The sequence below is a fragment of the Condylura cristata genome, unplaced genomic scaffold (genome assembly GCF_000260355.1).
Source record: "Condylura cristata isolate star-nosed mole 26May11 unplaced genomic scaffold, ConCri1.0 scaffold00008, whole genome shotgun sequence".
NCBI lineage: Eukaryota > Metazoa > Chordata > Mammalia > Eulipotyphla > Talpidae > Condylura > Condylura cristata.
The window spans coordinates 9,789,809-9,807,055 of record NW_004567109.1 but is presented as its reverse complement, the minus strand read 5'-3'; the positions used below and the strand labels follow the sequence as shown (position 1 = coordinate 9,807,055).

At 47.2% G+C, this 17,247-nt stretch overlaps 1 protein-coding gene across 2 annotated transcripts in view; it reads right to left on the bottom strand.

The window, feature by feature from the left end:
* The window catches only part of ZBTB40 (zinc finger and BTB domain containing 40), a 65,336-nt gene that overhangs the window by 10,280 nt on the left and 37,809 nt on the right, over window positions 1-17,247 (bottom strand). The window contains exons 4-13 of one of the 2 annotated variants that reach the window (XM_004678583.2): window positions 12,888-13,080; window positions 12,157-12,299; window positions 8,697-8,889; window positions 6,916-7,052; window positions 6,315-6,516; window positions 5,829-5,962; window positions 4,073-4,241; window positions 3,321-3,788; window positions 2,436-2,642; window positions 1,043-1,207 (exon numbers count right to left, since the gene is read on the bottom strand). In XM_004678583.2, the coding sequence (XP_004678640.1) occupies window positions 1,043-1,207; window positions 2,436-2,642; window positions 3,321-3,788; window positions 4,073-4,241; window positions 5,829-5,962; window positions 6,315-6,516; window positions 6,916-7,052; window positions 8,697-8,889; window positions 12,157-12,299; window positions 12,888-13,080 (2,011 nt within the window). The remainder of the gene's footprint in view (window positions 1-1,042; window positions 1,208-2,435; window positions 2,643-3,320; window positions 3,789-4,072; window positions 4,242-5,828; window positions 5,963-6,314; window positions 6,517-6,915; window positions 7,053-8,696; window positions 8,890-12,156; window positions 12,300-12,887; window positions 13,081-17,247) is intronic. The other variant, XM_012722506.1, reaches the window with a different exon arrangement.

Here is a 17,247-nt window from a genome sequence, read left to right as displayed (position 1 = left end):
GGTGGGGACTGGAGACAGGAGCAGGGGTTCAAGAAAGCTAGGTTTTCTCACAAAGGCGAGAGGGTTGCTCTTTGCCACTAATAATGCCTGGCATTTATTGAGCATGTTCTATGTGCTAGGCAGGAAACTTCAAGCTTCACATATGATGATGCCCCACGAATATTCTCACAATAATCCAGGGAGGTAGTGCTGCTTTCTCTAGGCCAAGCAGGGGTATAAGAGGCTTTGAAATTTATTTAAGGTCTCAAGGAAGTAAATGGTAGCACCAAGTCCAAGTCTGCGAGTTCAGTGTCCTGAGCTCCTTGCTAGGCTGTGCTGATTCGTTTCTGCTGCAACAAGGGCCTCTGAAGAAAAGCCGAAGGCCAGCCAGTGTCTCACCACGACTTTCTGAAGCTGTAATAAGGAGTCAGAGTTTCCTTTTCCTTCCTTCCTGAGTGTGTGTGTGTGTGTGTGTGTGTGTGTGTGTGTGTGTGTGTGTGTAATAGTGGTGTCTTTGGTGTCTTTTTGTCTGTATCCATCCTAGAAGGGGAGAAAGACGAGGTGGACCCTACTGAGTGAACGCAGGGGCGCTTGGGAGAGCGCGCTGGGCACAAGCCGACCTGTGGTGGCACTCGTTACCTCAAGAGTCCAGCCTGCCCCTCCCGGGAAAGGCAGACAGGATTCTAGATGAGAGAGGGGAAGAGGCTGAGGGTAGAAAATGGAAGCTCAGTGGACTAATGGGAATATTCCAGTGCCTGTCTGTTACCGAAGCTTTTCCCTTCAAACATAATTTGCCTCTGTCAACCAAACAGAGCCATGCAGGCTAAAAAGAAGAACAAAGAAAGCCTGGACAGAGAAATAGGCATCAATAGGCATCACACAATCAATCACACGTTAAAATGGGATTCTTGACAAAGGTGTGAGGGACTCTGAGTTTTGCAGGGGCAGGGGGAGGCAGGTGCTGATAGGGCCCTGGTGGACTGACACTTTTGTCAAGATGGGTACATGCCTTCTTGGGGCCGGGCCTGGAGCTGAGTGCCCGGCACACACTCTCGGTACCTACTATGAAAAGTGTGCAGGTGGATGGAGAGGCCGTTGGCCTGCCGGAAGCCCTTGCCACAATCCCTGCAGACATATGGCTTGTCCCCAGTGTGGGTCCGCACGTGGCGGGACAGCTCGATGGACTGGGCAAAGACGGCGTCACAGTACTGGCATGCGTACATCTTTCCTGGAAGAGACAGAGCGCATGGGAGCCAGCCCTCACGTTCCGGCGCGCCTCCAAACCACAGCACCTTCTAAGGCAAGTCCTGGGAACAGAGTCTCTGGGCGAGACAACAGCAGGCAGTCTGGGAGCTGGGTGAGAGGTCTGAGCCATCCTATCAGTCAAAATGGAGAGGGTGCAGGGTGGTCTCCCCACCCGGGGACGGAGGGGGTTCTCAACACCTGAGATCACCCACCTGCTAGCCCGGCCACCACAGGTGTGTCAGCGCTCCCCACTCCCAGAAAACAATTATTTCCTCCTACTGAGCCTGAATTCCTTGTGCACAGAATCACAACCGCACACAAAGGTGAGAGCTTCTCCCAGTGGCCTGCCATGAACTTGTGACCAGTGACCTGGCTTTGCTGTTTTTACACACACGATGAGAATGTAGTGAACAGAGTGCCAAAGGCTGCTAAAATATTCGGGAATCTGACACATGCCAGGTCACCTCCGCATGCCAGCTCCCTATGGGCTGCTGGGAAGCGGGGGATCCATGTGGAGTGGGCCAGGCCTTGGGCTGACATGAGCAGGATGAGAAGGCCCTGCAGGGTCTGGAGCAGATGTGACCTGATGAGGCTTACTTTTTAAGGCTTACTCAGGACTGAGTACTGAGAAGACCCAGCTGGGAGGCCACCACAACCCGGGCAGGTGTGGAGGCACTGTTGCTTGTACACAAGTGCTCCCAGCAACACACAGGACCCCCAGGAAGCCTTCTGACAACACACCTCCTTTTGTCCAAGCAGACTAGAAAGCACCACCCCACTGTTCCCCCGGACGCTGGCGTCTCTCCAGGCGGCCGTGCCAATGATGCTGCACTGTAACCGCCTCTGGACAGCCACCTGCACACCAGGCCGTCAGCCCCGAGGACCCAGCACCTTGCCCACCCCTCAGCTTCTGTCAGCTCCATGCACAGAAGGTGCTCAGCCAAGGTTCCTCATTCTTGCACGCCATCTTAGCCCGAGGGATGTGGGTCTTATGTGAAGTCTACAAAGGTAAACAAAGTCGGTGCTACGCCAGCCAGCCTCTCTTCAGAAACCCACACAAGCATTTCACACACCTGTGCACACACCCAGTTGCCCGCGTGCCCAGAGAGTCTCTGTTCTGTTTCTGGATTCCTCCACATCATACCTAATTCCAAATGGGTCTTTAGGCAGGTCAGAGTTAGCAGGAGAGAATGAACCTCTCCACACTTTACCTTCCGAGTGCTTCTTCTTGGTGTGGTAGGCCAGGGCGGACGCCTGGGTGAAGGTCATGAGGCAGTGCTTGCACATGAACGGGCGGTCCCCCGTGTGCAGGCGCAGGTGGTTCTTCAGGGTGGAATTGGCTGCGAACTTTGCCCCACACTCTTCACAGGAGAAAGGCTTCTCGTCGAAGTGCTCGGTCAGCTTGTGGTACTGCATGCCTAGGGAAGGGTCGGGGCAGAGTCATACCAGCCAGCAACCCTAAGTCTGCACGAGGCCACCAACCATGCCATTCCCGGGGGAGCAGTGTGCCCACAGGGCCCCAGCCGCACTGCGCCTCCACCCAGGCGCCCTGCCCCACTCCCGCTTCGAGCAGGCATGGAGAGCTCTGCGTTTATCTTCCCTGCCCCACCTCCCCTCAAATAGGACCAGCTACCCAGAAAGAGACGCAAGATTCATTTTTCTCTTTCCTTGGGTTAGTCTGTTATCTGGGGCCAGGGAGCAGAGTTCTGACTACAGTCTGTGGCTTTTGTGACTCTCGTTTATTATCAAGAAGAAAGTGGTATATGGAAACCTAGGGTGAAGCAGCTGGTGGTGATTCTCAGTAAGAAGAGCCACGCTTCACTAACTCCACGGCAGGTGCTGTTCTAGGAGTTTAGCTATATCACCTGAATCTTCCCAATAATCCCGAAAAAGGAGGCGGGGTCAGGGTGCTCACTTACCAGATGGGGAATCAGGCTCAGGCGAATGATGCAAAGCTCTCGCTGTCCTTCACACACCACCCCAGCCAGTTGGAGCCTGATCTATACTTGAGTCCCGCGCACACCCCTACTCACTCATCTAGAATCTGCAGGCAATACCCAGCACATCGCCCTCTATGACCCGCCTCCTGGGTGTACCTGAGGCGTGAGCAAATTCTCTTCCACAGAGGTCACACGTCACTGGAAGCCTCTTTTTCTTCTTCTTGGGGGCGTCAGCCTCTGCAGCTGCACCGTGGGCCTCCAGCTGATGCTTCTCCAGCTCCTTCCTGGACTCCTTGGTCTCGCTGCAGTCCTTACACTGCACCTGCTTGCTCTTGGCCACCCGGCAGCGCTTCATGTGCACTTTCAGGCGGCAGTAGAAGTGGAAGCTTTTGTCACAGGCCTGACAGACGAAGCTCTTTTTGGCAGAGTCTGGGGGGGCGGAAGTGTCTTTCTCGGATGGTTCTGGCACGGAGCCAGTCTCTCCTGGATGGTCCTGCTTCCCAGACTGGCATTCTTCTTCACCTGGCTTGGCTGTCTTTCCCTCAGCTTTGTCAGTGGCTTCAAGGTAAAGTTTATCATTCACCTTCCAGTGTTCTTTCTCACCATCTTCCTGAGTGAGGAAACCTGCACAGGAGAGAGTGTGTGACTCTGGGAGCTCTGTTTTACTTGGCTTTCTAACTGGAAGGGACTGGAGGCTACTTGGGACACTCTGAACCCAGCAGCGATACCACTGTCACCTTTTATTTCTGAGGAACACAAACAGCACCATCTTAGATGGACACCCAGGCCTTTCTAGGCACTGAAAGCATGTAAACTGAAGTGGCAATGGGGGAAATCGAGAGAGCCACCTCCTCTCTCTAGTAAGGGTATTGCCTCCCTCAGGAGGCCCTTGACACCCCGCTTCTTACCCATGCGTGCCAACTCCTGCATGACAGGCTGCAGGCCCGGGGAAGAACCTTGGACGCGGCACAGGAGGTGACATATTTCAACAGCTGAGACGGATTTTTCCGTGGCTCTGCTCAGCACTGCTCTCAGGGAAGCTTCAGGGCTGGCTGTCTCAGAGGAAATGCTCAGAATCTAAATGAATACCGTGAGACAGAGGTTTGTGGTTAGCATCAGATTTTCCCATGGTTTTCAACTGAAGACAAAAGCTAAATTTCAGGAAGGCACGGCTCTATCTACAACAAGTTTACATTTCTTGCTGTAAATACAGCAGAGGGTCCTCTTTTCAAAAAAAATTAATTTAAAAAAAAGAAAAAGAGGCACATATCATGACGTGTGAAAAGAAAGACGGAGCACGGACTCATTGAACATTTTCCGTGAGAAATATCTCCGCAGAAACCAGGAGTCTCTCAAAGAACTTTTCTATCTCTTAAAATTCTAGATCTGAATATGACATTTTCTGGATCTTAATGCTTCTAGATCTAAATATTAAAAGCTTAGAAAGCTGTAGGATTTGGTTGTGGGTGTTTCTGTCTTAATGATCAGGATTGTTTTTCATAATACATACTTGTTTCAATGTCTGGAAGTGATTCTGCATGATCAGGGGCTTCACAATTTTAGATACTTAGATGGATCCTTTTAAACATCATTTTCTTTCATAAAGAAATTCAGCTTTTTAGACAAGGTTCAAACCGGGGCTTTAAAGAGGCCAAGAATATTATTTCAAAGCTGTTCTCTCTTAGAACGTTAGAGCGAGCAACAGAAAGAGTCAGTACACGGAGAAAATGAAGCTAAACCAGCCACAGATGGTCAAATGGAATTTTCATTTTAGAAGATATTTTATTTCTGCTCTTTTCAAGTCTATCTAAATAAACCTGATGTCCCTTGAGGCAGGCATGAGACTAATTAGCGAGGCTAAAACTGATAACTGCACAGCGCCTCTCTGCAGTGCGTGGCATGCTGGGCAGAGTCTAGCGGATGGCTCTTTCTTCTGACGCCACACAGAGATGTGCGCCACTGTCTCCCCACGGTCAGACCGTGGTGGCGGGCACCTGTGTGCACACCTTCCAGCCTACTTGGACCCAAGCACCACGGACGAATTATAATTTAATTTTCATTCTTCTCTAAGTCTCCCCTCTCAAGATGCACATGATCCTGGGCTGGACACTCATGATTCCCACCCAGTCCCCACCTGGCTTTTCTGGGATGCTGGCCACACTGTGAGAAGTCTTACAGAAAATGAGCTGGCACTATCTGCTACTCCATATGGACAAAGGCTTTGTTCTAGCTATGTTTATCTTGGCTGTTCCTAGAAGCCAGAATAGAGCATGTAATAAGAACAATTTTACTTTCCTTTCTCTGGAAGAAGTTGCTTCGCAGAACATGTTGGAGAACAGTTATCATGAGCCCCTTTGAGATTTACCTGGGTTCATACAAATGGAACAATCTAGACTGGCATTACATGAATGTGGGTTCAAATCCTGGCTTCACCTCTGACCAGCTGGAGCTTATTTACGAAGCCCCTGGAGCCTGAGTTCCCTCATCTGTAAAATGTAGGTGACATCACCCGCCACTCGGAGTTGGTGGGATTAAAAGGGTGAAAGTGTTACAAAGTGTTAGCTTGGAGGGGTCAGTAACCGGCAGGCAGTCTACGGCTGACTCCTCCCTTAGGAGCAAAGACCTTCCCGCCCTGGGAGACCCTGTGCTTCGTCCCCACGGCACCTCTTTGACAGCCTCTGCCAGGTGCTCCTCCTCTGAGGTGAGGCCCTTGACCTCGGTGCTGTGCTTGATGGCCTCTAGGATGGACGTGTGATGCCTCAGGATGGTTACTAGGGCCGCACTTTCTGGGGCGGTCACTGAAAGAAAAGGGTTGACGACTCATCAGGAGAACTCGGGGCACCATCTACTTCCCTTCACCCATTCTCAACCCATTTCTTCATGACAGAACATCCGTCACCTCTCTCCTACTTCGGGGCGGAGTGCGGAAAATGGCAATGGCGCTCTGATCAGAATATAATTATTAATATAAACTTAGACTCATTGCTGTGGATTTTACTTTCAAAGGTTTCTGAACTCCCGTGTCCTTGGACAAAACACATGGTTCCGACTTCCAAGGCCAAAGGGCTGCACGATGGCACGCCTCCCATTTCCTGGGGAGACTGACAAGAATGCCTAGTGGGCAAGGCCACGAGAGGCCAGGCAACCTACCCGCCCGGAGGAAAGCCTCAGCGCCAGGGTCCCTGCGGATCTCCTCCACAAGCAGTTTCAGCGGGCAGGTCTTTGTCTCCTGAGCCACCAGCAGTACCTGCCAAAGGGCCGTGGCAGAGAGAGTCTGCTTTTCTAGGACTGCGGACACCAGGGAACTGAAGCCACCTGAACCAGCATCACGTTCCACAAGCTTCTCCATGACCTTCGAGACGCAGCACAAACACGCACGTGAGGGATGGCCGGCCGCGGCCCCGCGGCAGAGCTGGGCGATGGGACCGCGTGCTGGGAGGGGCTCAACGCCCCTCGCCTCATTCAAACGAAAAATGTGTACACATGACCAAGTTCTTCGTTCCTCCTTTGGAAGGCCCCTCCGTAACAGAAGTTGTAACCATCCTACTTGTCACTCTGCCTCAGAAACAGAATCAACTTCTATCTCCTCTGTACGCCCCTTAGCATTTCTCAACATGGCTGTGTGTGTATATTTGTGTAAAATATAAGTATATATTATAAAATACACATGTTCATGTTTTTTTCCTTCACTCTTATTTGCCCCACCCTTCCTCCCTCTCTCCCTTCCTCCCTCTCTCTCTTCCTCTCTTACCTCTCTTTCTCCAGGGGCTAAACTCTTCACATGTGAGATCATTTTTAGTAACATCTGGTTGTCTGTGAAAATCTCAGAGAGGTTTTCGTGATACCGTCTCAATAGCTCAGTCCCATAATCATCAGGGCTTGCTTGGACTGTAAGGATATTGGCAAAACAATAATGTTTGATACAACAAAACCTCCTTAAGGGCTTCTACTGAAGGCTTGGGGAGTTACCAATGAGCGAGGAAGGGCGTTATCTGGGCCAGAGCTCCGCCTCCTCTGGAGAGCAAGTTCAGCTCTTGGCCTGGGGCCTCACACACATGTGCTCAGATCCCCTTCCGTCTACACTTGATCACTTGGTGCTTCAGGGTCACAAAACCAGTAACACTTTGCAAGGTAGTGTCTGGTGGTAGCTGTTTGGGACTGCTCAGCAAGGGGTAATTAGAAGCTGCACTTATAAGAGATTCAGATGCAGTCAAGGGGCTTTATTTCTGTGGCAAGCCTGAGGTGAAGGATCCACGTGCTCCCCCAACAAATACAGGCCCGAGTCAAGGCTGCGGTGGTGGAGCTGACCCTTGTCCTGCTGTTTAGATGTCCTCTGAGCCCAGCTGTTAGGCTCTCTTTTAAGAGGTCAGATTTATTTGAAAGTGAGGAAAAGGCAGAACTGTCAGCATTTCCCTTAGCTTTGTAAAGAGTTAAGAATTTATTCTCCTTTGCCCCTAACTTCTGGAAATCTAGCCTTAAGAAGTGATCTAAATGCAGAAAATGTATCAAGATATTTGCCACTGTGGAATTTGTGGTGTTGGCAATGATGATAACAATGATTACTGAGCTAGGGTCTGTGCTAAGGATTTTACCTCACAGCAACCACAAAAACAAGTGTGAGCAGTACCAGTCTTATCCCTGACTAAGGCTGAAGTTCAAGAAGGTTAGGGACTGGCTGGAGGCCACAGAGCCACAAAATGAGGGAGGATGCAAACCAGGCGGTCTCGCCAGCCTCCACTCCCATGCTCCACTTGGCCCAAACCACGGGGGTCTGTCACGCATGCCCTTACCATGGAAAACTAGTCTTCACAATATGGGGCTTTTCCTTTACTGTGGAAAAGAATGTTTATTATTCTGTCAAGTGGAGGAAGTTAAAAAATATGAGTATCTCAACATTGTAAAGATGTGATAAAATGTCAAAGATATGATTTTAGCTTTTCTTCATTTTTCAAGTTGCTTAAGTTTGTGTAATAAAGGAGGGAAAAAGCACTGCCATTTCCCAAATACGCTTTCTGTGAGGACCATTCTATTTTAAAACACCCAGAACAGGGAGCACTGGCAAGAGTGGGGCTGTCTTCTAGGGCATAGACGATGGACTCACTTGCCAAGCTGAGTGGACATGACAGCAGTTAATTTCAGGGCCTGCAGGAGCCACAGAGCACTCAGACAGGGTAGGGAAATCAAGATGGGTGCTTCTGCTGCTCACATCTGTCCACACAGCTTGTCAATACGAGGAGCTTCATGAGCCTGTTTGCAACTTAGGTAGTCACAGGTGAAATGTGCCAGTCCTGAAACAACCACACATCAGCAAACCTGAACAGAAGAACCTTGTAGGGGAGCTTAATGGAGAAAAGAATTCTCAGTTTTCAGTTCACACTGCAGACACACAAGCATGTCCGCTCTGTGACAGCTAGCTAGCTCTGCACTGGCATTTACTAATGTTATCTCATCTCCCCGGCATAGAGCTGAAAAGGCGTTTTAAGCTTTCATTTTCTGCAGGAGGGGTCCAGACAGTCAACAATTAACTAGTACCTGCGGTGCTTGGTAAAGTGGCCATTTCCTGCAAATTCTCCAGCAGAAGGCCCAAGTTTGGGAATGACTTCGTCACAGCCTGGAGGAGTTTTACCAAACTCTCAGCAGTCAGAGTCTTCTCTTTTGACATTCTGTGCAACAAATTTTCTATTGTCTCCTTGGGTGTTCCGCCCTCACAGCAATTCAGAATCACCTGCAGTGGCAAGCCATCAACAGACACCAGTTACCGGCAGTTCTAAGCGTGGCTGATGTGCCACTGGAAAACCCAGCAAGATGCATGACAAGATGCCCTGTCTCCCTCCACCACCTCCTCTGCTGGTCTCTAGTGCTCCCTTTATTCATAGTCTCTTCCCTTAATCTGTTCCAATAAATATTCAAAACAGTCTCCAGACAAACAGCTCGGCATAGGTCTTCCTTTCTCAACTGTAGGTGTACGTAGGGCTTTTGTCTCCAACAGGCTGCACGTTGTGAAAACATTTTATTTGCACAGCAATCTGAACAGGCAGATGATTTATACATAATTGTCTCCAAAATAATACACCGAAGATGCATTTCTACATTTAGCCCCAGTCATCGCCCCACCATTCCACCACCTGGTTCTTCCATGGTATGCCAGAGGGCGCACTGAGCCAAGAGGGCACAGGACTCCAGCTAAAGGTTGAAAAATAAAGCACGTGATAGCTGCCTTACAGGTATTTTTCTACTACAACAGAATTGCTTCTTAGGGGATTGAGACTCAATGTGCATAACTTGGCTCTTGTGAAGCTGATAATGCAGGGGATTATTTCAATACATGTAATGTACAGATTCACAGTAACTGAATTCTGAGCTTTCCTTTGGGGAAATGCCAGCTCTCGGGAGAAACAGTCAAGCAAATCAGTCACGGCAGCAAGGCAGAGGACGCCATTATCAAATTAACTCCCATTCAAAATAATGAATTTAGCTATAAAACCAAATTGGGTTCATGTATATGAAGAGAATATCTATATTAGATCTCTCTATTTGAAAGGAATGCATATATCATAAATCAAGTTGTCATAGTCCTTGTCAGAAGAGAATGTAATTATTCTTTTTGTTTAAAGTCTAACATACACTAGAGTTCTAAGTCAATCATAATTAAAAATTTAAGAGCGTGGATCTAAAGGCCATACTGATTTTAGTACTGTACCCCTCAGCAGAAACCTATATGTAGCGAGGCATTCAGATATGGTCATCAAAAGTACATGTAGGCTTTAAAGGCAGAAAGGCCTAGTTTGGACCCTAGTTCTAAGAGTTACTGCTGTGTGTCTTTGGGTAAGTTATTTAAGTCTCTGAACTTCATTTTCTTCATCTGCAAAAGAGGATTGTAACAATATCAACTCTTCCAGTTACTATAAAGCTAAAATGAAATGACTGTTTATAGAGCTGGCCATAAAGCCTAAATACAAGTGATCTTTCGTCAGTGACAGTGGTGACTCATGAGAAAGCAGTGTGTGTTAGCAGTGGTTGAGATGGCGTGCTTCGTTCAGAAGTGTGGGTGTCTGTACTGGTCCCAAGCAGCTGTAGGCGAGTTGCTTAAGCTTCATAAGGGTGTGTTTCTTCATCTTTAAAATTAGTGTACTATCTGTGATTTATAAGATGCTGCAAGGTTAGCATTTAATAGTGCTTAAGAGATCCTCTACACACTGTTCGGTGGGAAGCCACAAATTTTTGTACCTATTTCCAACCCCGGAAGTAAAGATATTCCTATTTATTGCTTCTCACAGAACCCACTGTGTCCCAGGCAAGGGCCCGTGCACCTATGATAACAGGGAAGTTCCGGAAGGCCCGAGCACTGTCCCACATGATGTCAAAATACCATGGCAACTGGGTCAACATGTACTCTGACACCCCTCTGCTTTATTATTTTGCTACAATTTTCGTGAGGAGCAGCTTAATGAAGTTCTGTTGGCATCCCAATCTTAAGAAGTGCTTTTGTGATTTATAACTAATTTAAGTTCTTCTGCTTCAGCCCTTTCCGTCAAGCAAACTGAAAGTGACAGAAGAAAATGACAGTGTGGTCTGCCTCACTGCAGAGAACAAGGCTTAGCTCAGGCTCTACCTATAAATGCGATTTTACCAAGACAATGAGACCTTTCAAAGGACACATTCACTCTAGTTAATAAGAAGTTTGAATGAGTAATCGCATGAGAGCACTAAACAGGGAATCCGGTATTTCTACAGCTATCAGCAGCTTACTTAACCTGCGTGTCTGAAATTACACTAAATCTGAATTCTACCTTCCTGTAAGATGTTCAGGAGAGCTAAATTTTAAGAACATGATTTGCAAAGTCCAGTTCTGAGATTAAAGATAGTTCCCATTTTATAGGAGAGAACGGTAATATAAGGTCAGGAGGGAATAAAAAATATCTAAAACCCAGTCCTCACTATTAACTTAGCGCTTAGCCACTCTAAGCATCCTCTGAAGAGCTCCTTCCCACAGTTTTAAGAATTGACACAACAAAGTTTTCTGGCCCTATTCCTTCCTCCAAGGTAGAAGAATAATTTTAGCACCAAATTGAAATCAATAACACCAACAAACGCGGTTATCTAACTGACGTGAGAAGCCACGCCAGCAGTTTTCTGGGGACTGTCATAGCCAGTGGGGGGAGTAAATTGGTCCAATCCCCTGAAGGGCAATTTTGCAATATATATCAAACACCTGAACATTTTTATACCCTCTAGTCTGAAATCCCAGTTCTTGTAATTATTCTAAGGAAATAATTTGAGAAGTTTGCAGAGATTTATGTACAAGGATGTTCTCTGAATCATTTGTAATAACAAAAAAATTGGAAACATATGCCCAATAATACTGAATGGACGAGTTGTGGCGTGTCCATTAGCCTGAATACAACACAGCCACCCAAATCCTTATTATCTGTTCACAGTGTATGAAACAAAAGAGCAAAGTTACAAAACTGTCGGTCCTGTGTCACCTCCACCCAGAAGCATTAAACTAACTGCTCTACACTATATATGCTCTAAACTAACGCGTGGCAATGACCACCTGAGTGAGATGTGAATTTTTTTCTCTTTCCCTGTTTTCCCAATTTTCTACAGAACAGTGTGTCATTTTGAGAGAGGGAAAATGTCTCAGTAATGACAAATATACTTTAACATTTTAACTCTTGGGGCAACCGTTTTTCATTAAAAATAGAGTCAGATCAGGACTATCACATATTTATCCTTCAAATATCTGGAAATCTGCCCAGCCCACCCTCCCCACATCTACACAGCTAATGTACAAGGACAATATGTAAGGCCCTCACTAAGCTGCTACAGGGGATACAGAGGAGGCAGGAAACAAGTCCCTGAACTTAAAGGCGCTTACTATGCTTTGCACACGAGGACTGTGAGCCTGAAAGCGCTATATGCCACGAGGAGGCTTTTAAATGGTGCTCTGTGAATTCAGAAGGGAGGCAGAGACACTCTACTCAGCTACCTTTTTCTCGGTGCCAGTCAGGAATTCCTCCTTGGCAGTTTCCAGGAACTCCGTAATAGGTCTCAGCTGTGTTACACACTGGATCAGGTCCTCTTTGTGTTCTAGTAACAGAACAGACAAGGTCTTTCCCTCCTCTGTGCTCCCTGGGGGCAAGAGTGAGAGATACACAAGAGAAACTAGTCAATTTGAAGAAAACGACAGTGTGGTTTGTCAAGAGAGATCTAACAGAATTGTAAAGTGATTCTCAGCCTATTCTGAGCACTCGAACGCAGAATCTCCTTTTAGAGAGGAAAATACTTTATTATTCTGTTTAAACTCTATGAAAAGAAAAATGTTTCATTTATCTGTCGAAATACAAAGCTTCAGAGCCCGCCAGAGGTTAACTTCTGGTTGGCAAGGCCACTGCTTTGTACCTAACCCAAATGAGAGAAACTGCAGCCTTTAAGCGTGAACCCGTTCACCTCCGGCACACAAAACGTTGATTTGGATGTGTGGCTTCCTGAAGGGCAGGAGAACACTGACGGTATTCTCCAGCATCTAGGTAAAGACAGGTAACTAGCAGGTAGAAATGGAGCATCAGATTAAGTCAGTATTATTTAACATGCGTCCTCTGGAAACACATGCAGAATTTACGTGAAACCATGGAACAGTGACTAAACCACTAAAGAAATGTATCGCTGGAACAAGCTTCCCAGAATAAAACTCAAATGGATGGATGGAGTCTTGCCTACCTTTCGACGGCTCTGCCTCCACACCTTCCAGTTTCCTGTCTACCAGTGCCCTCTTCACCGAGGAATTCGAATCTTGGTACAGCCTCAACAGTGACACAACAGTCTGAACATCCAGGCTCTCCTCTCTTACTTTATCCAGGATTCTTTGGAATGTGGAAGGTCCTCCTTCACCCTCAAGACACCCCATTATGGCCTACAGAACAGAAATGCCCAGAAAGATATTAGCCAGCCACAAGAACCCTGTGCTCCTTGGATTTGGCAAGTAAGGTCCTCAACAATTTGATTCCACCAACACGACCTTTCTGTGGCACTTTCTGGCTCATGAACACCATGCTTCCGGGGGAAGCCCTGGGCACACAGCTGCTGCTCCAGAGGCCTCAGCACCATGCATCTGACCCCAACATACCATCTTGACTCTTCTGAACCTAAATATTAGTGTCAACCACTCCAGTGGGGGGCAAAATTAGCATTCTTTCCTCTGGTCTGACAATGCATCTCTCACCCAAGAGGAAGGAATGCCCGCGGGAAGGCGAAATTAAGATGGTTATTTTAGAAATGATGAACTTATTTGAAAAAAAAGTATGGTAAGAAAAACTTGATTTCATGTACACAGCCTATATTTCTGCCTGGCAAAACTATAGCTTATCTTTGACATTTTTATTGTCAATTCTAAATATACAAGAAGGAAAAACTACTGAAAATAAGCATTTTCTCATGAGATTCTTTAATGAGTAAAATGTTAAGGTTTTCTGTACACACACACACACACACACACACACACACACACACACACACACACACACACACACACACCCGTTTCCCTCCTCTCTCCAGGAAGGGATGTCATACTTCCAAAGTTCAGCTAAATAGTTACTATAAATTCTGGTAGTAATCATATGTTAAAAGTTGATTTGCAGATTTTATCTCTCTCCCCTTCAACCAAACTAATAGGAATTATAAATGAATTGGACTTTGTGTTCCTTGACTTGGCTTTAGCTTATTTGCTTTGCTCGGTACAGCCTGAACAGATCATGACAGATCACAGAACGGCTGTCTAAAGCTAATTAAAAAAAAAAAAAAATCTAGGTATTTCAGTCAACTCCAAAAGTTAAACTTAGATAATAAAACAGTTTAGTAATCCCCACTAAGGTTTTACTAGAGTAACTTCCAGGAACCTAAGATAACTCATTTTTGCCCCTATTTAAAAAATAACACGAGCTAAAGTACCAGCTGGATGCTTAACCTCCTTTGGCCTCATTTATTCAACCTTTCATGCTTTTGCTGGCTGCCCTAACATCCTTGGAGAGTGTCTTCCCCTGAGAGTGGGGCCTGAGGAAGGTGGCCTCTAAAATGGCTCCCCACACCCCTGCCTGCAAGGCAGAGAATACGGCACAATGGTGGGCTGCCACCTCTAGAGTTAGGTCACTGTGACTTCCACTCACTATTCCCGCCCCTCACCTCCACAGCCCCCTGTCTTTGCTCCGGGGGATGCAAGCTGCCATGTTGTGAAATGCCCTATAGAGAGGTCCATGTGGCAAAGAACTCATGTCTCTGGCCGACAGTCAGTGAGCTTGGAAGTAGATCTTCTGAAGCCTGCCAACAGTCATGAGCGAGCTTAGGAGAGACACTTCCCCAGCTGAGCCTCCAGATGTCTGCAGCCCTGCGAGGGACCCTGAGCCAGAGACTCAACTAAGCTATGCCTGGACTTCTGGCCCCCACAACCCTTGGGGGTGACAAATGTTTCTTTTAAGATACTAAGTAAATTGCTACACAGCAATAAATAACTGGTGCAGACCAGCTCCTTGCTAATGCCCTTAACAAACATGTTTCTTTCTCTTTATTTCCCTTTCCTTTCTCCCCGTGCATTTTAATTGATACAGCAGATAGCGATCTCATTCTAGCCTAGGTCGGCTTTTGTGCACTCCAAGCTCTCTGACTATCCCAAATCCGCCTCTCAGTTTCCAATTTATCTGGCATTATCATTTGAGCCAGTGGGGAAGGGAAGTTTTCATCAATGGTAGCATCCGACGCACTTCTCATTATCTTCTCTGCTGTCTCCCTCTCTGCAGAATTGCTCAGCAGTGAAATTAAAACATTTGTTAACTTCGCTGCTCAGCGGTGACACGAGGGTGACCATCTGGGAAGAGAAGCAGGGGTGAGCTGATGAAAGGGCCAGAAGTGAGCAGTCTGCTGCCCGAAAGCCCTGCTCTCCGCTCTTTCTTCCAGAACCTAGTAAGGACCTGCACCAGGGCAGGATAGAGGCTGTTATTCCATCAGCCCTTGAAGCTGCCTGGGGCACCAACGTGGAGGGAGACCTTGTCTGAAGTGGGGGATCTGCCCCACCTCAACAGAAGGGTGCACACAGGCTGGCGGCCCACTGCTCCACAGGACAGAAGTCTGAGAGAGGCCCCAACCCAGAGTTGTGTTCTATAGTCAGACATTTAAACTCCTTTGATTCTTAGTGTTAAAGATGCTTCCATGAATTTGTATCAATTCCTGGTCACATAAGTAATCAAAGTACTTTTATCTATGAGTGAAATATAGGCTAATACATGTACAGATAAGAGCTTTCCCCTTTTTATTACACGTGGATTAAAAACCATTCAATCTTTCCCTATACTCAGATCTTTTCACGGGATTTACTTATTTTCCTAGCTGTTTGCCCACTGCCACATTGTATTCTTGTCTGCTCATGCTTCCTCTGAATGCAGAGGACCAGATGTGGGCAGTGAGACAGACCAGGGTAGCTTGGCACTGGCCAAGACACCGCCTGCGCGCCACCTACCTTCCCCACGACAGTCCTGGCAGACAGCAGATGGAACCAGCATAGTGAAGGAACGTGCCAAGGTCACAGGGCCAGTAAGCACAGGCTCGGGTGAAACACTGAGCTCCTTTCACCCTCTCATGAGTTCCAATGCCTGGATGTTCAGTGTAATCAGATCCATTTACATTGGATTCCATTGGATTTACTAGAACCAACATCATTACCAGCAATGGATAGTAGCTAGAGAATTTGTACCACTCCTTAGTCGCTCACAGTGCATGCTTAATAAATGTTTGCTGAATGAAATTCCCTTGCCATAAACCACTAGTCCTTCTCTACTAGACTTAGTAATTAGCAGAGATGAGATAAAAAAGAACCAATTTTCATGTGCTACAGGCCTGTAAACTGAAGTCTTGTAACTCATTTTTCAGGAGGGCTTTCCTACCCTGTGAACAGTCCACAAAACACAGACCTGTACTTCTTGACAAACCTCCAAGAGTGACACTGTTTGCCTTTGAAACAAAGTTGAAGGAGACAAAATGCTACTAGGGCTTCAGCTTTGGGATTCTTTCTGGAACTTTAGGTGAAAAGTAGATCAACTGGCAAAGAAATTGATGGCAGAAAGAATTATCTCCTTATTCCAGTCAAAAGACTCACTTTGTCATACACACAATTAATTAAACCAGGCACATGAGTAGGGATGAAGAAAGGAGACAATTTAAAGTTCCAGTATAAGAGCTGAAAAAAGTCTCAGTAGGCCCTTAGATAAAGGTTTACTCAGCTCAGCCAGAAAGCCTCTGCAGTGAGTATCTGCTTCTTCTCCTGGGCTGCAGGTATGAGCTGAAATAAAGATGGGCAGAAGACACTGTCCCGCCCAGCACCCAAGAGACTTCTCCTTAATCAGTTCTGGCTTTGGTTTCACACATCAAGTGGCCCAGCTTCTCATCGTGCTGCTGCAATCCTGCTCGGGGAATGGCTTTGCCACCTTTCATCATTTATTTCAGGAAATAAACTCATCAGGACGCTGGTTCATGGTACCCTCCCTAAACTCAATCCAGACCAGACGCTTCCCTCACGTCTGTATTTCAGAAAGGGAGCAGGCAAGTCCGCCTCAGGGTATCATTCGCAGTCTCAAAGCCACACCCCTAAGGGTGGATTATTTTTAATGTCAAATATGTTTAATGTGGGCCCTCCCTGGTGGCACAGTGGGTTAAAACACTGCATTGTGAAGCTCTTCGAAGCCACTGCGGCTCTAGGAGTTTGATTCCCGGTCAGGGGGCTGACCCACATGTGCAGACCTCTCCTGACCCCCCCCCGCTGCTTCCCTCATCAGTGTACTTTGTCAATCATCCTGTTCTGCTTCCCACTCTGCCTCTGGTGAATCCTCTCACCCACCACACCTCTGGCCTATACCCCAGTTCTGTAAGCATAAATAAATAAATCTTTAAGAAATATATGTTGGGCCCTCCCTGGTGGCGCAGCGGGTTAAAGCACAGCACTGAGAATCTAAAGACGCTTCCGCATGAGTTCGATTCCCGCCTGCCCCGGAGGTGACCACATGGCGTGGCAGACCTCTCCTGACCCGCCCGCTGCTCG